We start from the raw sequence: 17,200 nt of genomic DNA, 5'->3' as shown, positions 1-17,200 counted from the left end.
TGAATAGGCAGTCTTTGAAAAATTTGATGTAGATAAAATATGGTGTAACCCCTGCTCTGCGTTTGGTCCATCCCTCAACCCAGGTATGAACAAAGTCTGTTCAACATACTGTATTAAACTATAAAGTACCTCACGCTTTTTTGAAATAGGTTGTTGTGAACCAAAGGAACGAGGTTCAAAGTAAATGCCATCTTCAGCCTCTATCCCAGATTTATCCCATGCACTTTTAATCCTTACCTGTCCAGCCTCTAAACTCCACTCCATATTCTCCCATGCTCTGAGCTCTGACACTGCTTTCCATTTATATCACAGATTCTAGTCCTCCTCTGCCTTCAGCGATACACCACCTTTCTCTGCCTTCTAATTCTGGCCTTCATCTTTGCAGTTATCTCTCTATCTTGGCCCAATTAGCTTCCAGCCTTCATCCTAACGATGGCACTCAATCTTGACTCCTATTGTGCAATATTACCGGTTGGATCGACCAGTATGTAATAAAACCAGAAGACCGTGAAGCTATATTACAAATGGATAGTTCCAGTATGGAACAAGCAGAGGAAATTCTGTCTTTACCTTTCCATAATTTTATTGAATCGAAGGTTCACAACCCGACATTCAGTAAGAAAAATCCACAGATAGAAAGAGTTTGCAAAGGGATACAAATCGGTAATTAGGAAGGCAAGTGGAACACTGGTCTTTATTGCAAGAGGGACAGTATAAACGTAAGGAATCATAAACTACAGACACTCACCTGGCAAATGAATAACAAAATCTTGTTCTGACAGTACTATGCTTTTCCATGTACGTTGTAAAGATTTCCCTAATAATAGATTCCAGCATTTTCCCAACAACTGATAAAAGCAAATTACTGCGGATGCTGGAATCTGAAATCAAAGAGAAAATGCTGGAAAATCTCAGCAGGTCTGGCAGCATCTGCAGGGAGAGAAAAGAGCTAACGTTTCAAGTCCGATGACTCTTTGTCAAAGCTTTGACAAAGGGTCACCTGGACTCGAAACGTTAGCTCTTTTCTCTCCCTAAAAGATGCTGCCAGACCTGCTGAGATTTTCCAGCATTTACTCTTTCGTCCCAACAACTGATGTCAGGGTAACTGGTTCAGAGACGGCTCCACTGAATGATTCCTGGGATGACGGGGTTATCTTATGAGGAGAGGCTGAGCAGGTTGGACCTATACTCATTAGGGTTCAGAAGAATGAGAGGTACTGAACCATAACGGATGGGATTCTCCCATTCTTCGGTCCCCCAGTCGAGTGTTTGAAGGAGATGCACCATTCGCTAGTGGCGGGATTCTCTATTCCCACCTGTCAGTGGGATTTCCCTGTGAAGCTATCCCACGCCATTTGAGGTTGGGGGGGGGGAGGGGTTGTGCTGCCGCTGGGAAAAGAGAATCCCAACAGCCGGAGAATTCCGGCCAAGATTCTGAAAGGCCTCGACAAGGATCGATGAGAAGATGATGTTTCCCCTCGCTCGTGGGAAAATCTAGAACGAGGGGTCTCCCGTTTAAAATGGAGAATTTTTGTTCTCCGACAAAACGTGGAATTCTCTGCCCCAGAGAGCAGTGGTGGAGGCTGGGTCAATTAATTTCTTCAAGGTTGAGTTACACAGATTTTGATCTGCAAGTCTAGGGTTATACGGCTCCTTCTGGAGTATGAAGCTATCTCAGCAAAAAATAAAACCTAGTTCACACCTGACTTTAATAAGAAAAATATCCAATTCATAGAATCATACAAAAGTGCCACATGGAAAGAGGTCCTTCAGTCCTTCGGCTCTGTGTTGGCCCTTTTAAAGAACAATGCAATAAGTTTAATATTCCTGATTTTGGTCTAAGGCCCTGCAATTATTTTTCCGATTTCAAGTATTTATACAATTATCATTAGAAAGTTGCTGCAGATTCAGCTTCCGCCACCTTTCAGGCAGATCAAAATGCGTTTATTAAAAAAAACTCCGTTCTGATATGATACAAAGCGCCGTCAGAATAATCATTTGGTTTAAGCAGCAACATAATTAGCCCAGCACAGCAAACCGGTGTGAATGCCAACATAACATTGAATACATTACCTAATGCTTGTTGTTTCAATTTTTCCACTTCTTCTTTCAAATTGTTAATTTCTAGTTCTCTGCTTGCAGTTACTGGACCATCTGCAGTCGAATACTGAAGCGCCTGAACGGTCTGGGTAGACTCTGTCAAACAAAAGCAAGCGAAGCAGTGTCAGTACTCTCACAACTCTGTGACTGCACCATGGACAAGACAAGATATTAAACTTGTATATTTTAAACTTCAACTTCAACTGAATGGTCTGGGTAATCCATGGCTGTCTCACATACAGCAAACATAACAACCTGGAAATAAAGCTGTTCACAATAAAAATGGGCAATTTCATCAAGACAGACTGTTAGGCATCGGAGAGGGTTCAGCAGAGGGCAACCAGTTTACAAAGGGAGAATGGACTGCTGAGGGAGCAAACAAGGGGAGAATGTATCTGTAAATTTAAGGAAGTGAGATAATAACCTGGAGAAAAAATGAATAGTTACCTGGGCATTATTTAATTATATGGATCCTTAATTTGATTCTGGGTCTGTGTAAATTGATCAGTCTCAGCCTGGGCTGCACTTGACCTCAGCATCACTGGGCTGGGAATGTAAAGTATTCAGGGATCCACACCTCCTACCTGATTCCTGCACAGGAGAAAACAAGGTTCCAGCTTGCTGTGCTGTCTGGGTTCCCACTTGGAAGTGGTCACTTGGGTAAGAAACCAGCAGGTTACCAGTATTACAAAAATAGGATTTCTTAGAAAGTGATTTGTGCCCCACCTCTGAGAAACCTGCTGCTTATAATATATAACATTCTGCCTCTTAACTTTACTGTTAATGCCCTTCACAAAAAAATGTGCCCGAGCCAAATGTAGGAGCAATTTTCCTATTGCCAACCCCCTCCCTCCCACTTCTCCCTATAACCCTATAGATTCTTCCTTTTCAGGAAACAATCCAATTCCCTCTTGAATGCCTCGATTGAACCTACCTCCACCAGGCTATCTGGAAATGTATTCCAGATCCCAAACACTCTCTGCATGAAAAATGTTTTCCTCATGTCACCATTGTTTCTTTGGAATTTCCTTAAATCTGTGACCTCTTGTCCCCAGTCCTTCCACCAATGGGAACGGTTTCTCCTGGTCTAATCCATCCAGATCTCTCATGGTTTTGAATATATTTATCAAATCTCCTCCCAACCTCCTTTTCTCCAAGGAAAACAGTCCCAACATTTCCAATCTATTTAATTAAGGTTCTTTATCTCTCTGGCCATTCATGCAAATCCCTTTCTCCAAGGAAAACAGTCCCAACATCTCCAATCTAGTTAATTAAGGTTCTTTATCCTCTGGCCATTCATGCAAATCTTTTCGGCACTCTCTCTAAAGCCTTCACATTTTTCTAAAGGTTTAACGCCCAGAACTGGACCCAGTACCATTACCATGCCTCTGTCACCATGCATAAATCCCCTTTTCAGTCCCGAATAGAAACATAGAAAATAGAAGCTGGAGGCGGCCATTCGGCCCTTCGAGCCTGCTCTACCATTCATTATGATCTTGGCTGATCCCACCTTCCCCCCATATCCCTGGATCCCTTTAGCCCCAAGAGCTATATCTGTCTCCTTCTTGAAATTACACAACGTTTTGGTCTCAACTACTTTCTGTGGTAGCGAATTCCAAAGATTCACCTCTCTCTGGGTGAAGACATTTCTCCTCACCTCAGTTCTAAAAGGTTTACTCCTTATCCTCAAACTATGACCCCTAGATCTGGACTCCCCCATCATCGGGAACATTCTTTCTGAATCTACCTTGTCTAATCCTGTTGGCATTTTGTAAGTTTCTATAAGGTCCTGTCTCATTCTACTAAACTCCAATGAATATAATCCTAACCGATTTAGCCGCTCCTCATATGACATGAATGGGCCCCATGCCTCTTTCTACCATCCTTTTACCAATTATTGTGCAAATTGAAGACCTTTGGATTCTCTTCAATATTAGCTGCTTTCTCTCTTTTCTTTTCTTGCATGTGTTTTCACTTCCCCTTTATATCTTTTATATTCAGCCTGCTTCACAGCATTGGCCACCTGACATATGTCAAAAGCACATTTTTTTCTAAATCTAAATCTAAATCTCTATATCTTTTGTCACAATAATACGAATAATCTTTATTAGTGGCACATTAACACGGTAATGAAGTTACTGTGAAAATCCCCTAGTCGCCACACTCCGTCGCCTGTTAGGGTATACAATGTATTTTCTTTTATTTCCTATTCTTTTCATGTACTTAATGATCTGTTGAACTGCTCGCAGAAAAATGCTTTTCACAGTACCTCGGTACACGTGACAATAAACAAATCCAATCCAATCCAAAAACTGAGGGAGAATTCAGAATGTCCAATTCACCTAACAGCACATCTTTCGGGATGTGTGGGAGGAAACTGGAGCCACCAAGGGAAATGCGCATAGACACGGGGAGAATGCAGAGACTCCATACAGACAGTGACTCAAGCCGGGACTCAAACCCGGTGCTAACCACTGTGCTCCCATGCCACCCATTGAGGGAGCTCTAGATTCATTTGTGAGAATATACTTGTGTGTGCCCGAATTCTCTTTTCTTTGAAGGCTGCCAAGCTATGACTCCAATTAATCAGGGTCAGATCCACTCTCATTGAAGATGGCTTTCCTTCAGTTTATTATTCTAATTCTAATAGTTAACGGCCTCGAGTTTGCACATTCTCCCCGTGTTTGCGTGGCTTCGCCCCACAACCCAAAGATTTGCAGGGTAGGTGGAATGGCCACGCTACGTTGCGCCTTAATTGGATATAAAGAATTGGGTACTCTAAATTTAAAAAAGATTGAAGTGCCATGGACAGATATAGAAAATAATCAAAAACAGTTATGAAATACCGGCCTTTATATCTAGGGGACCAAAGTAGAAGGGGGTAAAGTTATGGTATTGCTGCACAAAGCCTTATTTCACATCTAAAGTACTGGAGAACCTAGGACTAGAAGGCAGGTATAAAACTAGACCTTTCGGGAGTGAAATTAAGCATCACTTTGACACAGAAATAGTGCTGGAAGCTTGAAATTTTCTTTTGCGAATGGCAATTGATGAGAGGTTAATTATCATTTTAGTTATCAGTTTGATGGATTTTTGTTAATCAAAGTATAAAGGATATAGGACAAAAGCAGATATATGGAGTTAGGTCATTGATCAGCCATGATCCCACTGAATTATGAAGAAGGATCGAGGGGCTAAATTATCTACTCTTTCCTGTTGCTATGTTCCTAAAAATGTGGCTTAGAACTACAATTTTCAAGATGCTTCTAATACGGGGGAGGCGGTGGAGCAATGGTATTGTCACTGGGGACCCAGGTTCAAATCCCGCCACTGCAGATAGTGAAATTTGACTTCAATAAAAAAGTCAGGGCAGCACGGTGGCGCAGTGGTTAGCACTGCCTCATGCCGCAAGTTCGATCCCGGCTCTGGGTTACTATCCGTGTGGAGTTTGCACATTCTCCCCATGTTTGCGTGGGTTTTACCCCCACAACCCAAAGATGTGCGGAGTAGGCGGATTGGCCATGCTAAATTGCCCCTTAATTGGAAAAAAAAGAATTGGATACTCTAAATTTAAAAATAAAAGTCTGGAATTAAAAGTCTAATGATGACCATGAAACCATTGTCGATTGTCGTAGAAACCCATCTGGTTCACTTTTGGAAAGGAAATCTGCCATCCTTACCTGGTCTGGCCTATATGTGACTCCAGACCCACAGCAATGACCTCTTAACTGCCCCCTCAAGGAAAATTAGGGATGGGTAGTAAATGCTGGCACAGCCTGCGACGCCTACATCCCATGAACGAACATTAAAAGCAACGCTCCGAACCAGGATGTCCCTTTGTAGCGAAATCCTCACCTTGTAGTTTCCTACTCAGTTCAAGTTTTTCTTGTTCTAAACGTCGTATCCTCCTTTCATAAGCTTCTGTGGCTAAGCTGTCCTCCAATGTCCGCTGAACGTTGATATCAACATCTGTTGAAGATGAACCAGCAGCATCCCTCAGGCTGCTTCTGTCAGACAGAATACTGAGCAGAAAAAAAATGTATTCGGAAATAAGTACACAAAAGCTAAAGGATAACTGATGGAAGGCAAAACAAGATCGAAGATTTTGGAAATGTTTGTAATCACCATAATCATAGAATTTATCATAGAATTTACAGTGCAGAAGGAGGCCATTCAGCCCATTGAGTCTGCACCGGCTCTTGGAAAGAGCACCCTACCCAAGGTCAACACCTCCACCCTATCCCCATAACCCAGTAACCCCACCCAACACTAAGGGCAATTTTGGACACTAAGGGCAATTTATCGTGGCCAATCCACCTAACCTGCACATCTTTGGACTGTGGGAGGAAACTGGAGCACCCGGAGGAAACCCACGCACACACGGGGAGGATGTGCAGACTCCGCACAGACAGTGACCCAAGCCGGAATCGAACCTGGGACCCTGGAGCTGTGAAGCGGTTGTGCTATCCACAATGCTACCGTGCTGCCTAAAGCTAGAATTTTCTATAAAAAGCTTAACTGCTCACTTACAAGCCCTGCTAAATGACAGGCTGTATCCGAATTTTAAATCTGTGCCTGAAAAGTAGCCAATAATTATATCTAGATCTGCAATGACCAATGGGCTTGGGACGTGCAGTTTAAATAATTGGCTTAAACTACAAGGAAAGTCTAAGGCTGGTATTTTAGAGTGCATCATTTTATCGTAGCCTTGAGGTGCTTTTGCAATGAATGAGTGATTGCCCTAAGCTGCAGCCTTACATAGCCAGTAGAAAGACAGGCATAAAACTGGCTGCATTCACAAAGATCAACAGCTACGAGGCCTGTTGTTCCACCAGATCTGATGGGCCATCAGTTGCAGCAAGTCCCAGTAGTTTCACAATTGCTTTGTCGCAGATTGCAGGACCCTTGCTCTGTGGGCCTAGCAGGACTAGAGTAATATGAAAGCAATTTTTAATTACAATTTCATTAATTAATTATGCTCAACATTTATAAATGATTGGTTAAATCACAGGTGAGGTCCCAGAGAACTGGAGAATAGCTAATGTTGTTCCTTTGTTTAAGAAGGGTAGCAAGGCTAATCCAGGAAATTACAGGCCGATGAGCCTTAACATCAGTGGTAGGGAAATTACTGGAGAGAATTCTTCGAGACAGGATCTACTCCCATTTGGAAGCAAATGGACATATTAGCGAGAGGCAGCATGGTTTTGTGAAGGGGAGGTCGTGTCTCACCAACTTGATTGTGAGTTTTTTGAGGAAGCGATGAAGGTGATTGCTGAAGGTAGGTCAGTGGATGTTGTTTACTTGGACTTCAGTACAGCCTTTGACAAGGTCCTTCATGGCAGACTGGTACAGACGGTGAAGTCACATAGGATCAGAGGTGAGCTGGTAAGATGGATACAGAACTGGCTCGGTCACAGAAGACAAAGGGTAGCAGTGGAAGGGTGCTTTTCTGAATGAAGGGCTGTGACCACTTAGAACATTACAGCGCAGTACTGGTGTTCTGAAATGATCAGTGCTGGTACCTTTGCTGTTTGTAATATTTATAATTGATTTCGAGGAAAATGTAACTGGTCTGATTAGTAAGTTTGCGGACTACATAAAGGTTCGTAGAATTACTGATAATGTTGAGGACTGTCAGAGGATACAGGAGGATATCGATCAGTTGGAGACCTGGGCGGAGAGAAGGCAGATGGATTTTAATCCAGATAAATGTGAGGTAATGCATTTAGGAAAGTCTAATACAGGTGGGAAACATACAGTAAATGGCAGAACCCTCAAGAGTATTGACAGGTAGAGAGATCTGGGCACGGGTCACTGAAAGTGGCGACGCAGGTGGAAAAGGTAGTCAAGAAATAATACAACAGGCTTGCCTTCTTCGGCCGGGGCATTGAGTATAAAAATTAGCAAGTCATGTTGCAGCGGTATAGAACCTTAGTTAGGCCACACTTGGAATATAGTGTTCAGTTCTGGCCGCCACACTACCAGAAGGATGCGAAGGCTTTGGGGGGGGTTGTTGGGTTACGGGTATAGGGTGGATACGTGGGTTTGAGTAGGGTGATCATTGCTCAGCACAACATCGAGGGCCGAAGGGCCTGTTCTGTGCTGTACTGTTCTATGTTCTAGAAGTGGTTTACTAGGATATTGGGAAGTGAAGGTGTACAAAGGAATCTGGGTGTCCCTGAACATCAGTCAATGAAAGTGGAGAGACAGGCACAGCACGCAATTAGGAAGGCAAATGGCCTATTCTACTAGTTACATCCTCAAAAAATCCAATAGATTAGTTGAGAATAATTTGCCTTTCATAAGAGTATTCCATCACACTTCGGACATGTGCCTTGGAGATGGTGAACTGGCTCCTAGGAGTCAGGAGGTGAGTTACTCGCAGTAGAATTCGCAACCTCTGATCTGCTCTTGTAGCCAATGTTTATATGGCTAATCCAGTTCAATTGCTGCTCAATGGTAACCTCAGGATGTTGATAGTGGGGAATTCAGCAATGGAAATGTCAATGAATGCCATGGGGAGATGACTGGATTTTCTCTTGTTCGAGATGGTATTTGTGTGGCATAATTGCTACTTGCCATTTATCAGCTGAACCCGGAATGTTGTCCAGGTCTTACTGAAAATGGGTGTAGATTGCTTCACTACCGGAGGAGTCACGGATGGTGCTGAACCTTGTGCAATCAACAGTGAACATCACCACTTCTTGACTTATGATGGAGAGGTCGTTCTTGAAGCAGCTGAAGATGGTTGGGCCTAGGACACTACCCTGAGGTATTCCTGCATGACATCCTGGGACTGAGATGATTGACATCCAACAACCACAACCATCTTCCTTTGAGCCAGATATGACATCAGCTCAGAGTTTCCCCCCTGATTCCCATCTACTCCTGTTTTGTCAGAGCCCTTGATGCCAAATGGTGCCTTAATGTCAAGAGCAGTCACTCTCACATAACCTCTTCAGAACAGCTCTTTTGTCCATGTTTGGACCACAGCTGAGTCCAAGACGTCAAGAATTGAAGGACCTTGGCAGAAGCCAAAGTGAACGTCAGTGAGCATGTTATTGCTGAGTTAGTGCCACTTGACAGGACTGTCGATGCCACCTTCCATCACTTGACTGATGATTGAGAGTAGACTGATCGGATGGCAATTGGCTGGGTTGGATTTATCCTGCTTAAAGCTCCCTTCACTGGTCTTTCATGCTCCACTCTCTGCAAACTTACAGCGGCTCTCAGTCAAGCAATTTTGTGATGTTAAAACTCTCATCCTGTTTTTCAAATTCCTCCATGACCTGACCACTGGCATCACTCCACCTCACAATCTGCTGTACTCCCTTAACTCTGGCCTTTTGAGTATCTACAACATTAATTGATCCACCCTTGGTCGCGGTGTTTGGAATTCCCTCCTTACACCTCTATGCCTTTCTTTCCTCCAAACACTCCTTAAATCTACCTCTTTGTTTGGCCTTGTATCTCCTTACAGTTGTTATTGATTGGCAGAAGAACCAAAGGCGACGTGACAATTTTTTTTTTTAATGCAAATTTTTAGGAAAAGGAATTGCACAATGCAACGTGGAGACAGATTCAGTTGTGGCTTTCGAAAAGAAACTGTATAAGCACCTGAAGATTTATGCTTATGGGAAATGGTCAGGTAAGTGGAATGAACCGAATGGCTCTCGCAGACATCCAGCATGGACTTGATGGGCTGAACAGCCTCCTGTTGTATTGCAACTATTGTGCAATACTGCAGTGTGGGATAGCATTAGATTCAGAAATGCCTAAATTCACTCTGCAGTATCCAGGAGCAAGAGACAACTCTGATACCCTTAGTTGAAATTGGAATTGTACCAGATCTCAGAAATAATGGCAGCAACCACCAATCACCAACATAAAAACCTTTTAACCAGGGAGGATATAATAAAGGAGGCTATAATAGAGATGTATCACGAGCCTGTGCCAATAGAAACAGAGCAACAGGCTTTATCATCAGTGTGAGACTTGCTGACATCCCTGATCACCTTGTCAAGGTTTTTTTTATTCAAGTTTGATTCTGTTCGTATTTTTTGTCTGTACAATTTAAATGTGCCCCTTCAGCATCACTCTTTTACAGTAGATGTTCAAAATACATGCAGCTTCATACAGTATAGTAAAAATTTCACTGCTCTTACCAGTTAGTAGTGTATGTAAACCCTATGAAGGGAAGGTGGTGCCCAGAGAAAGCAGTGTGTGTAGGTGGAGGCATCGTCTCCTGAAACAGAATAAAAGGTAAATTTTAGACTTGTTTCCATGTCTTCTATTTAAGATTGCTTTGAAAACAAACTAAATCAATTACGGCTTCCATGTTCTTTCTTTATTATTGTCACAAATTGCCTCCATTAAGACTGCAATAAAGTTACTATGAAAATCTGCCAGTCGCCACATTCCGGCGCCTGTTCAGGTACACAGGGAGAATTCAGCATTTCCAATTCACCTAACAGCTGTGATATTACATTTTTTAAAATTCTTTCATTAATGGGATGTGGGCGTCGCTGGCTGGGCCAGCATTTATTGCCCATCCCTAATTGCCCTTGAAGTCTTTTGGGACTTGTGGAAGGAAACCGGAGCACCTGGAGGAAACCCACGCAGACACAGGGCAAATGTGCAGACTCCGCACAGACAGTGACCCAAGCCAGGAATTAAATCTGGGACCCTGGCGCTGTGAAGCAAGACTATTATTGTTATTATTGTCAATTGTCGTTAAAACCCATCTGGCTAATTAATATCCTTTAGGGAGGGAAATCTGCCATTTTACCAAGTCTGGCCCTTATGTGACTCCAGACCCACAGCAATGTGGTTGACACTTAACTGCCCTCTGAAATGGCCATGCAACCATGTAGTTCAAGGGCAATTAGGGATGGGCAATAAATGCTGGCCCAGTCAGCGACGCCCACCATCCCATTAAAGAAAGAATTTTTAAAAATGTAATATCACATGGAAGGTAAATTGGCCATGCTAAATTGCCCATTAGTGTCCAAAAGGTTAGTTGGGATTACAGGGATAGGATGGGGGGGGGGGGGGGGGGTCCTAGATAGGGTCCTCTTCCGAAGGGTTGCTGCCGACTCGATAGGCCGAATGGCCTCCTTCTGCACTGTAGAGATTCTATGAGAAGAGATTTGATGCTGGAAAAGACGTTATGCTAGGAGTCTTCTACTCATCTATTTCATCAATAAAATATTTGGCGCTTAAACAAGCACATGGTTAAATATTTCCAATGCAAAAAAGACTGGGCATAAATTTAGTCAGTATTTCATTTTATTTTCTAATCCCGTTTATCTCGACACATGCTAGAGTTAATTTGAATATTGTCGAAAGGGTGAATAATACAGAAAAGTATGAGAACCTCATCTTAAGAAGCTGACAAGAAAGAAACAAAGAGGAATAATGAAGAAAACGATGGACAAAAGATCTCTCAGCATCTATAACGAGATTTGTCTTTTTTCTGTTCCAATGCTGAAGGACCCGCTGTGTCCTTTAGCATGTTCCATTTTTATTTCAGAATTACAGCTTTTTCTTTTTATCTCTATCGAATGACAAATGATATTTTGTAATCCCACTGCTTTAATGAAATACCAAATCAAAAGCAAATTATGTAAGAGATGGGTTCAACTTAGAAGCAACTAGAATTTCACACTCTTTCAATTTGAATTCGTCTTCTCCAAACTGAGATACACACAAACCGACTTACAGAATTTTTTAAACAGTCGTCATCCACATCAAAATTCGATGTGTCTGTAGGGCTGCTGACTTCGGGGATGTAAGGTGCTTCACAGTTTCTGATGTTGTCCCAGTCAATGCCGACAAAGAATGGATGTTTTTTAAAGTCTTCAATCCCGTTTTGTCCCAGCCGATGCTCCCTGCTGCAGATAAGCCTCCGGATGAGGTCTTTGGCATTTTCAGAGACATCGGTAATTTGAACCGGGAACTGAAATCTCTCCTGGTTGTGAGAGAGTTAAATGCAGAAGTTAATCACACATTCTGAAATAAGGGGCTTCAGTTGTTCAACCATCAAAATGCCCTTTAGGGAAGGAAATTTGTCATCCTTACCTGGTTTGGCCTATTTGTGGGTCCAGAACCACTAAAATGTGGATGACTCTTAACTAACCTCTGGAATAGCCCAGCTCAATTCAAGGGTATTTCTTCACTCAATTCAAGAGTAATGAGAGCAAGGTACAAATAATTTCCCAGAAATGCTAAAGAACCAAGGATCCAGTGAGAAGGAGGTATTGAAGGAAATTAATATTACTAAAATAATTGTGCTGGAAAAATTATTGGGATTGAAAGCAGATAAATCCCCAGAGCCTGATAATTTACATCCCAGGGTACTAAAGGAGGTGCCCATGGAAATAACGGATGCATCTTCCAAAATTCTGCAGACTTTGGAATAGTCCCAGCAGATTGGAGGGTGACAAATGTAACCCCACTATTTAAAAAAGGAGGGAGAAAATAGGGAACTACTAGGCAAGCCTAACATCAGAAGTAGGGAAAATGCTAAAGTCTATTGTAAAGGATGCAAGAATAGGACATTTAGAAAATATCAACAGGATTAGACAAAGTCAACATGGATTTGTTAAAGGGGAATCTTGTTTGACAGACCTACTGGAGTTCAGGACGTAACTAGCAGAATAGATAAGGGTAAAGCAATGGGTGTGGTGTATTTGGATTTTCAGAAAATTTTTGATCAAGTCCCACATAAGTATGGAAAATTAAAGTGCATAGGATTGGGGGCAATGTATCAGCATGGATTGAGAATTGATTAGTAGGCAGGAAACAGAGAGTAGGAATAAATGGGTCTTGTTCAAAGTGGTAGGCAGTGACTAGTGGGGTCCTGCGGCGATCAAAGGTAATATTCCCCCGTTCCGGTGGCGGCGATGACGTAGTAAGCCGCGCATTTGGGAGCTCTCGATTTAAACGGACTTTTCGGCTCTTTTTAGAGCCCAAAATGGAGTTTCTTCGACGTCTCCGGGTGGGAGAAGGTGTTGTGATCAACTTTCTTCACATTTAATGCATCGAACTCGGAGTGGAACACGGAAAAAAACAGCAGCAGCTCCCCAGAAAAAACAGGGGAAGGTTTTCAAAATGGCGGCCGGCGGAGCACCAGAGGAGTGGAGGCTGTGGGCGCAGAAGCAGCAAGCTGCTCTCCTGCGCTGTTTTGCAGATTTTAAGGCTGAGCTGCTGAGCTCTCTGCAGGAAACAAACAAAAAGCTTTTGGAGATCCAGACGACCCAGGGTGCTGCCATCCAGGCGTTGCAGGAGCAGGCCGCTGAACGAGAGGAGGAAGCCGTGGTCCTCGTGAGTATGGTGGAGGGGCACGAGGCACTCCATAAGAAATGGCAAGACCGCTTCGAGGAGCTTGATCTCCGCATGAGGCGGAAGAATCTGAGGATCTTGGGCCTTGCGGAGGATCTGGAGGGGTCGGATCTGACAACCTACGCGGCCAGGATGCTGAACACGTTGGTGGGGGCAGAGTCTTTCAGTCTGCCCCTGGAGCTGGAGGGAGCACACAGAGTACTGGCCAGGAGGCCCAAGGAGAATGAACCCCCGCGTGCGGTGCTGGTGAGGTTCCACCGGTTCAGCGATCGGGAGTGTGTGCTGCGCTGGGCCAAGAGGGTAAAGAGCAGCAATTGGGAGAATGCGGAAGTACGATCTACCAGGATTGGAGTGCGGAGGTGGCTGACCCGGTGGTTTCCGGGGTCAGCAGAAGTTAGCTGACCCACGGAAGTACAATGGAGGACGGGTTGCGGCTAGGAGGGTTCCTAGCCTGGGAGGGGGGGGGTGGGGGGGGGGGGGGAGGGGGGGGGGGAGGGGGGAAAGGGGGGGGGAAGGGGGGGGGAGGGGGGGGGGAAAGGGGAATACCGGGTTGCTGCTGGCAGGGTCAGGAAGGAGCTGGTATGGGCCGGGGGGACAGAGGTGAGGTGCCGTCGCCGTGGGGACTGGGTCGGGCAGGGGATGCTGGCCTGGGGCGGGCAGTCGACGGGCTATGGCTAGTCGGCGGGGGAGGGGGACGAGATGCCCTCTGATCCGGTTGGTCACCTGGAATGTGAGAGGACTGAATGGGCTGGTGAAGCGGTCTCGGGTACTTGCTCATCTGAGGGGGCTAAAGGCAGATGTGGCAATGCTTCAGGAGACCCACCTGAAGGTGGCGGACCAGGTCCGTCTGAGGAAGGGGTGGGTGGGGCAGGTTTTCCACTCCGGGTTGAATGTGAAGAACCGGGGGGTGGCGATTCTGGTGGGGAAAAATGTGTCGTTTGAGGCATCTGAGGTGGTGGCGGATAAGGGGGGTAGGTTTGTTATGGTAAGGGGCAGGCTACAGGGAGAGAAGGTGGTACTTGTTAATGTATATGCCCCAAATTGGGATGATGCGGGCTTTATGAGGCGTATGTTGGGACGGGTCCTGGATCTGGAGGTGGGAGGTCTGATCATTGGGGGGGGGGCTTCAATACGGTGTTGGATCCTTCACTGGATCGGTCCAGTTCAAGGACGGGTAGGAGGCCGCCGGCGGCCAAGGTGCTGAGGGGGTTTATGGACCAGATGGGAGGGGTAGATCCATGGAGGTTTGTGAGGCCGAGGGCACGGGAGTATTCCCTTTTTCTCCCATGTACATAGGGTTTATTCTCGGATAGACTTCTTCGTGGTGAGTAGGGGACTGATTCCGAGAGTGAAGGAGGCCGAGTATTCGGCCATTGTAATCTCCGACCACGCTCCGCATTGGATGGATTTGGAGATGGGGGAGGTGCGGGACCAGCGCCCGTTGTGGCGGTTGGATGTGGGGTTGTTGGCGGAGGAGGGGGAGTGCAGGAGCGTCCGGGCAAGTATTGAGGGGTACCTCGAGGCGAATGATACGGGGGAGGTTCAGGTGGGGATGGTCTGGGAAGTCCTGAAGGCAGTGATTCATGGGGAGCTGATATCCATCCGGGCACACAGGGAGAGGAGTGAGAGCAGTGAGAGGGATAGACTGGAGGGGAAGATGCTGGAGGTAGATAGGAGGTACGCAGAGGCACCAGAGGAGGGATTGATGGGGGAGAGGCGCAGCCTACAGGCTAAATTTGATTTGTTGACCACTAGAAAGGCGGAGGCACAGTGGAGGAAGGCACAAGGGGCAGTGTACGAACATGGTGAAAAGGCGAGTAGGATGCTAGCTCATCAGCTCCGCAAGCGGGATGCGGCTAGGGAAATTGCTAGAGTGAGAGATAAGAGTGGGAATGTGGTGCGGAAGGGGGTAGAGGTGAATGAGGTCTTCAAGGACTTTTATGGGGAACTGTACCGGTCGGAGCCAACGGTGGAGAGGAGGGGAACGGAGAGTTTTCTCGACGGGCTATCTTTCCCGAAGGTGCAGGAGGAGCAGGTGGAGGGGTTGGGTGCGCCAATTGATCTGGAGGAGCTGGTTAAGGGGATCGGGCAGATGCAGTCAGGGAAGGCGCCGGGGCCGGATGGGTTCCCGGTGGAGTTTTATAAAAGGTTTGTGGACCTAGTAGGCCCCCAGTTGGTGCGGACACTTAATGAGGCATGGGAGGGGGGGACTTTGCCCCTGACGATGTCGCGGGCGCTGATTTCTTTAATCTTAAAGAGGGACAAGGACCCCAGTAGTGTGGTTCGTACAGGCCCATATCTCTCCTTAATGTGGATGGCAAGGTGCTGGCAAAGATCCTGGCCACCAGGATAGAGGACTGTGTGCCAGGGGTTGTACACGAGGACCAGACAGGTTTTGTTAAGGGAAGGCAGCTGAACACGAATGTGCGGAGGTTGTTGAATGTCATCATGATGCCGGCGATTGAGGGGGAGGCTGAGATAGTGGTGGCGCTGGATGCGGAGAAGGCCTTCGATAGAGTGGAGTGGGGGTACTTATGGGAGGTGTTGGGGAGGTTTGGATTTGGTGAAGGGTTTATTAGATGGGTGAGGCTACTGTATGAGGCCCCGATGGAGTGTGTGGCCACGAATGGGAGGAGGTCGGAGTACTTCCGGCTTTACCGAGGGACCAGGCAGGGTTGCCCCCTGTCCCCCTTGTTGTTTGCATTGGCAATCGAACCGTTGGCGATGGCGTTGAGGGATTCAGGAAGGTGGAGGGGTTTGGTGCGGGGTGGGGAGGAACATAGGGTGTCGTTGTATGCCGATGACCTGCTACTGTATGTGGCAGATCCAGTGGGAGGGATGCCGGGGGTGATGGAGCTGCTAGTTGAGTTTGGGACCTTTTCAGGCTATAAACTAAATCTAGGCAAGAGTGAGGTGTTTGTGGTGCACCCTGGGGACCAGGAGGAGGGAATTGGTAGGCTCCCACTTAAGAGGGCAGGGGAGAGTTTTAGGTACCTGGGGGTGCAGGTGGCCAGGGACTGGGGGACTCTTCACAAGCGTAATTTCACCAGGCTTGTGGATCAGATGGAGGAGGAGTTCAAAAGGTGGGACATGTTGCCATTGTCGTTGGCGGGGAGGGTGCAGTCCGTCAAAATGACGGTGCTTCCGAGGTTCTTGTTCCTCTTTCAGTGCCTGCCCATCTTCGTCCCCAGGGCCTTCTTTAGGAGGGTGACTAGTAGTATTTTGAGCTTTGTGTGGGCACATGGGACTCCGAGAGTGAAGAGGGTGTTCCTGGAGCGAGGGAGGGATAGAGGCGGGCTGGCGCTGCCCAACCTTTTGGGGTACTATTGGGCGGCCAATGTGTCAATGGTGCGTAAATGGGTGATGGAAGGGGGGGGGGGGCAGCATGGAAAAGAATGGAGATGGCGTCTTGTAGAGGTACGAGCCTGGGTGCCTTGGTAACGGCGCCGTTGCCGCTCTCTCCTAAGAGGTATACCACGAGCCCGGTGGTGGCGGCGACCCTAAGAATCTGGCGACAGTGGAGACGGCATAGGGGGGAAACGGGGGGCTCGATGGAGGTTCCATTAGGTGGAAATCATCGGTTCATCCCGGGGAACACTGATGGGGGATTTAGGGGGTGGTATAGGGTGGGCATCAGTAAATTGAGGGACCTGTTTATTGGCGGGAGGTTTGCGGGCCTGGGGGAATTGGAAGATAAATTCCCCGAGGGAACATGTTCAGATACTTGCAGGTAAAGGCGTTTGCTAGGCGACGGGTG

At 46.2% G+C, this 17,200-nt stretch overlaps 1 protein-coding gene across 1 annotated transcript in view; it reads right to left on the bottom strand.

The window, feature by feature from the left end:
* Positions 1 to 17,200, bottom strand: part of LOC119967000 (serine/threonine-protein kinase MRCK alpha-like) — a 386,584-nt gene that overhangs the window by 223,070 nt on the left and 146,314 nt on the right. Inside the window, exons 6-9 of the mRNA XM_038798987.1 lie at positions 11,822 to 12,070; positions 10,266 to 10,345; positions 5,956 to 6,122; positions 2,074 to 2,196 (exon numbers count right to left, since the gene is read on the bottom strand). Coding sequence (XP_038654915.1) covers positions 2,074 to 2,196; positions 5,956 to 6,122; positions 10,266 to 10,345; positions 11,822 to 12,070 — 619 coding nt within the window. The remainder of the gene's footprint in view (positions 1 to 2,073; positions 2,197 to 5,955; positions 6,123 to 10,265; positions 10,346 to 11,821; positions 12,071 to 17,200) is intronic.

This window comes from Scyliorhinus canicula, chromosome 6 (genome assembly GCF_902713615.1).
Source record: "Scyliorhinus canicula chromosome 6, sScyCan1.1, whole genome shotgun sequence".
In the NCBI taxonomy this organism is placed as follows: Eukaryota; Metazoa; Chordata; class Chondrichthyes; order Carcharhiniformes; family Scyliorhinidae; genus Scyliorhinus; species Scyliorhinus canicula.
The sequence above is the reverse complement of the archived record's forward strand: the minus strand, read 5'-3'. Positions and strand labels throughout refer to the sequence as shown.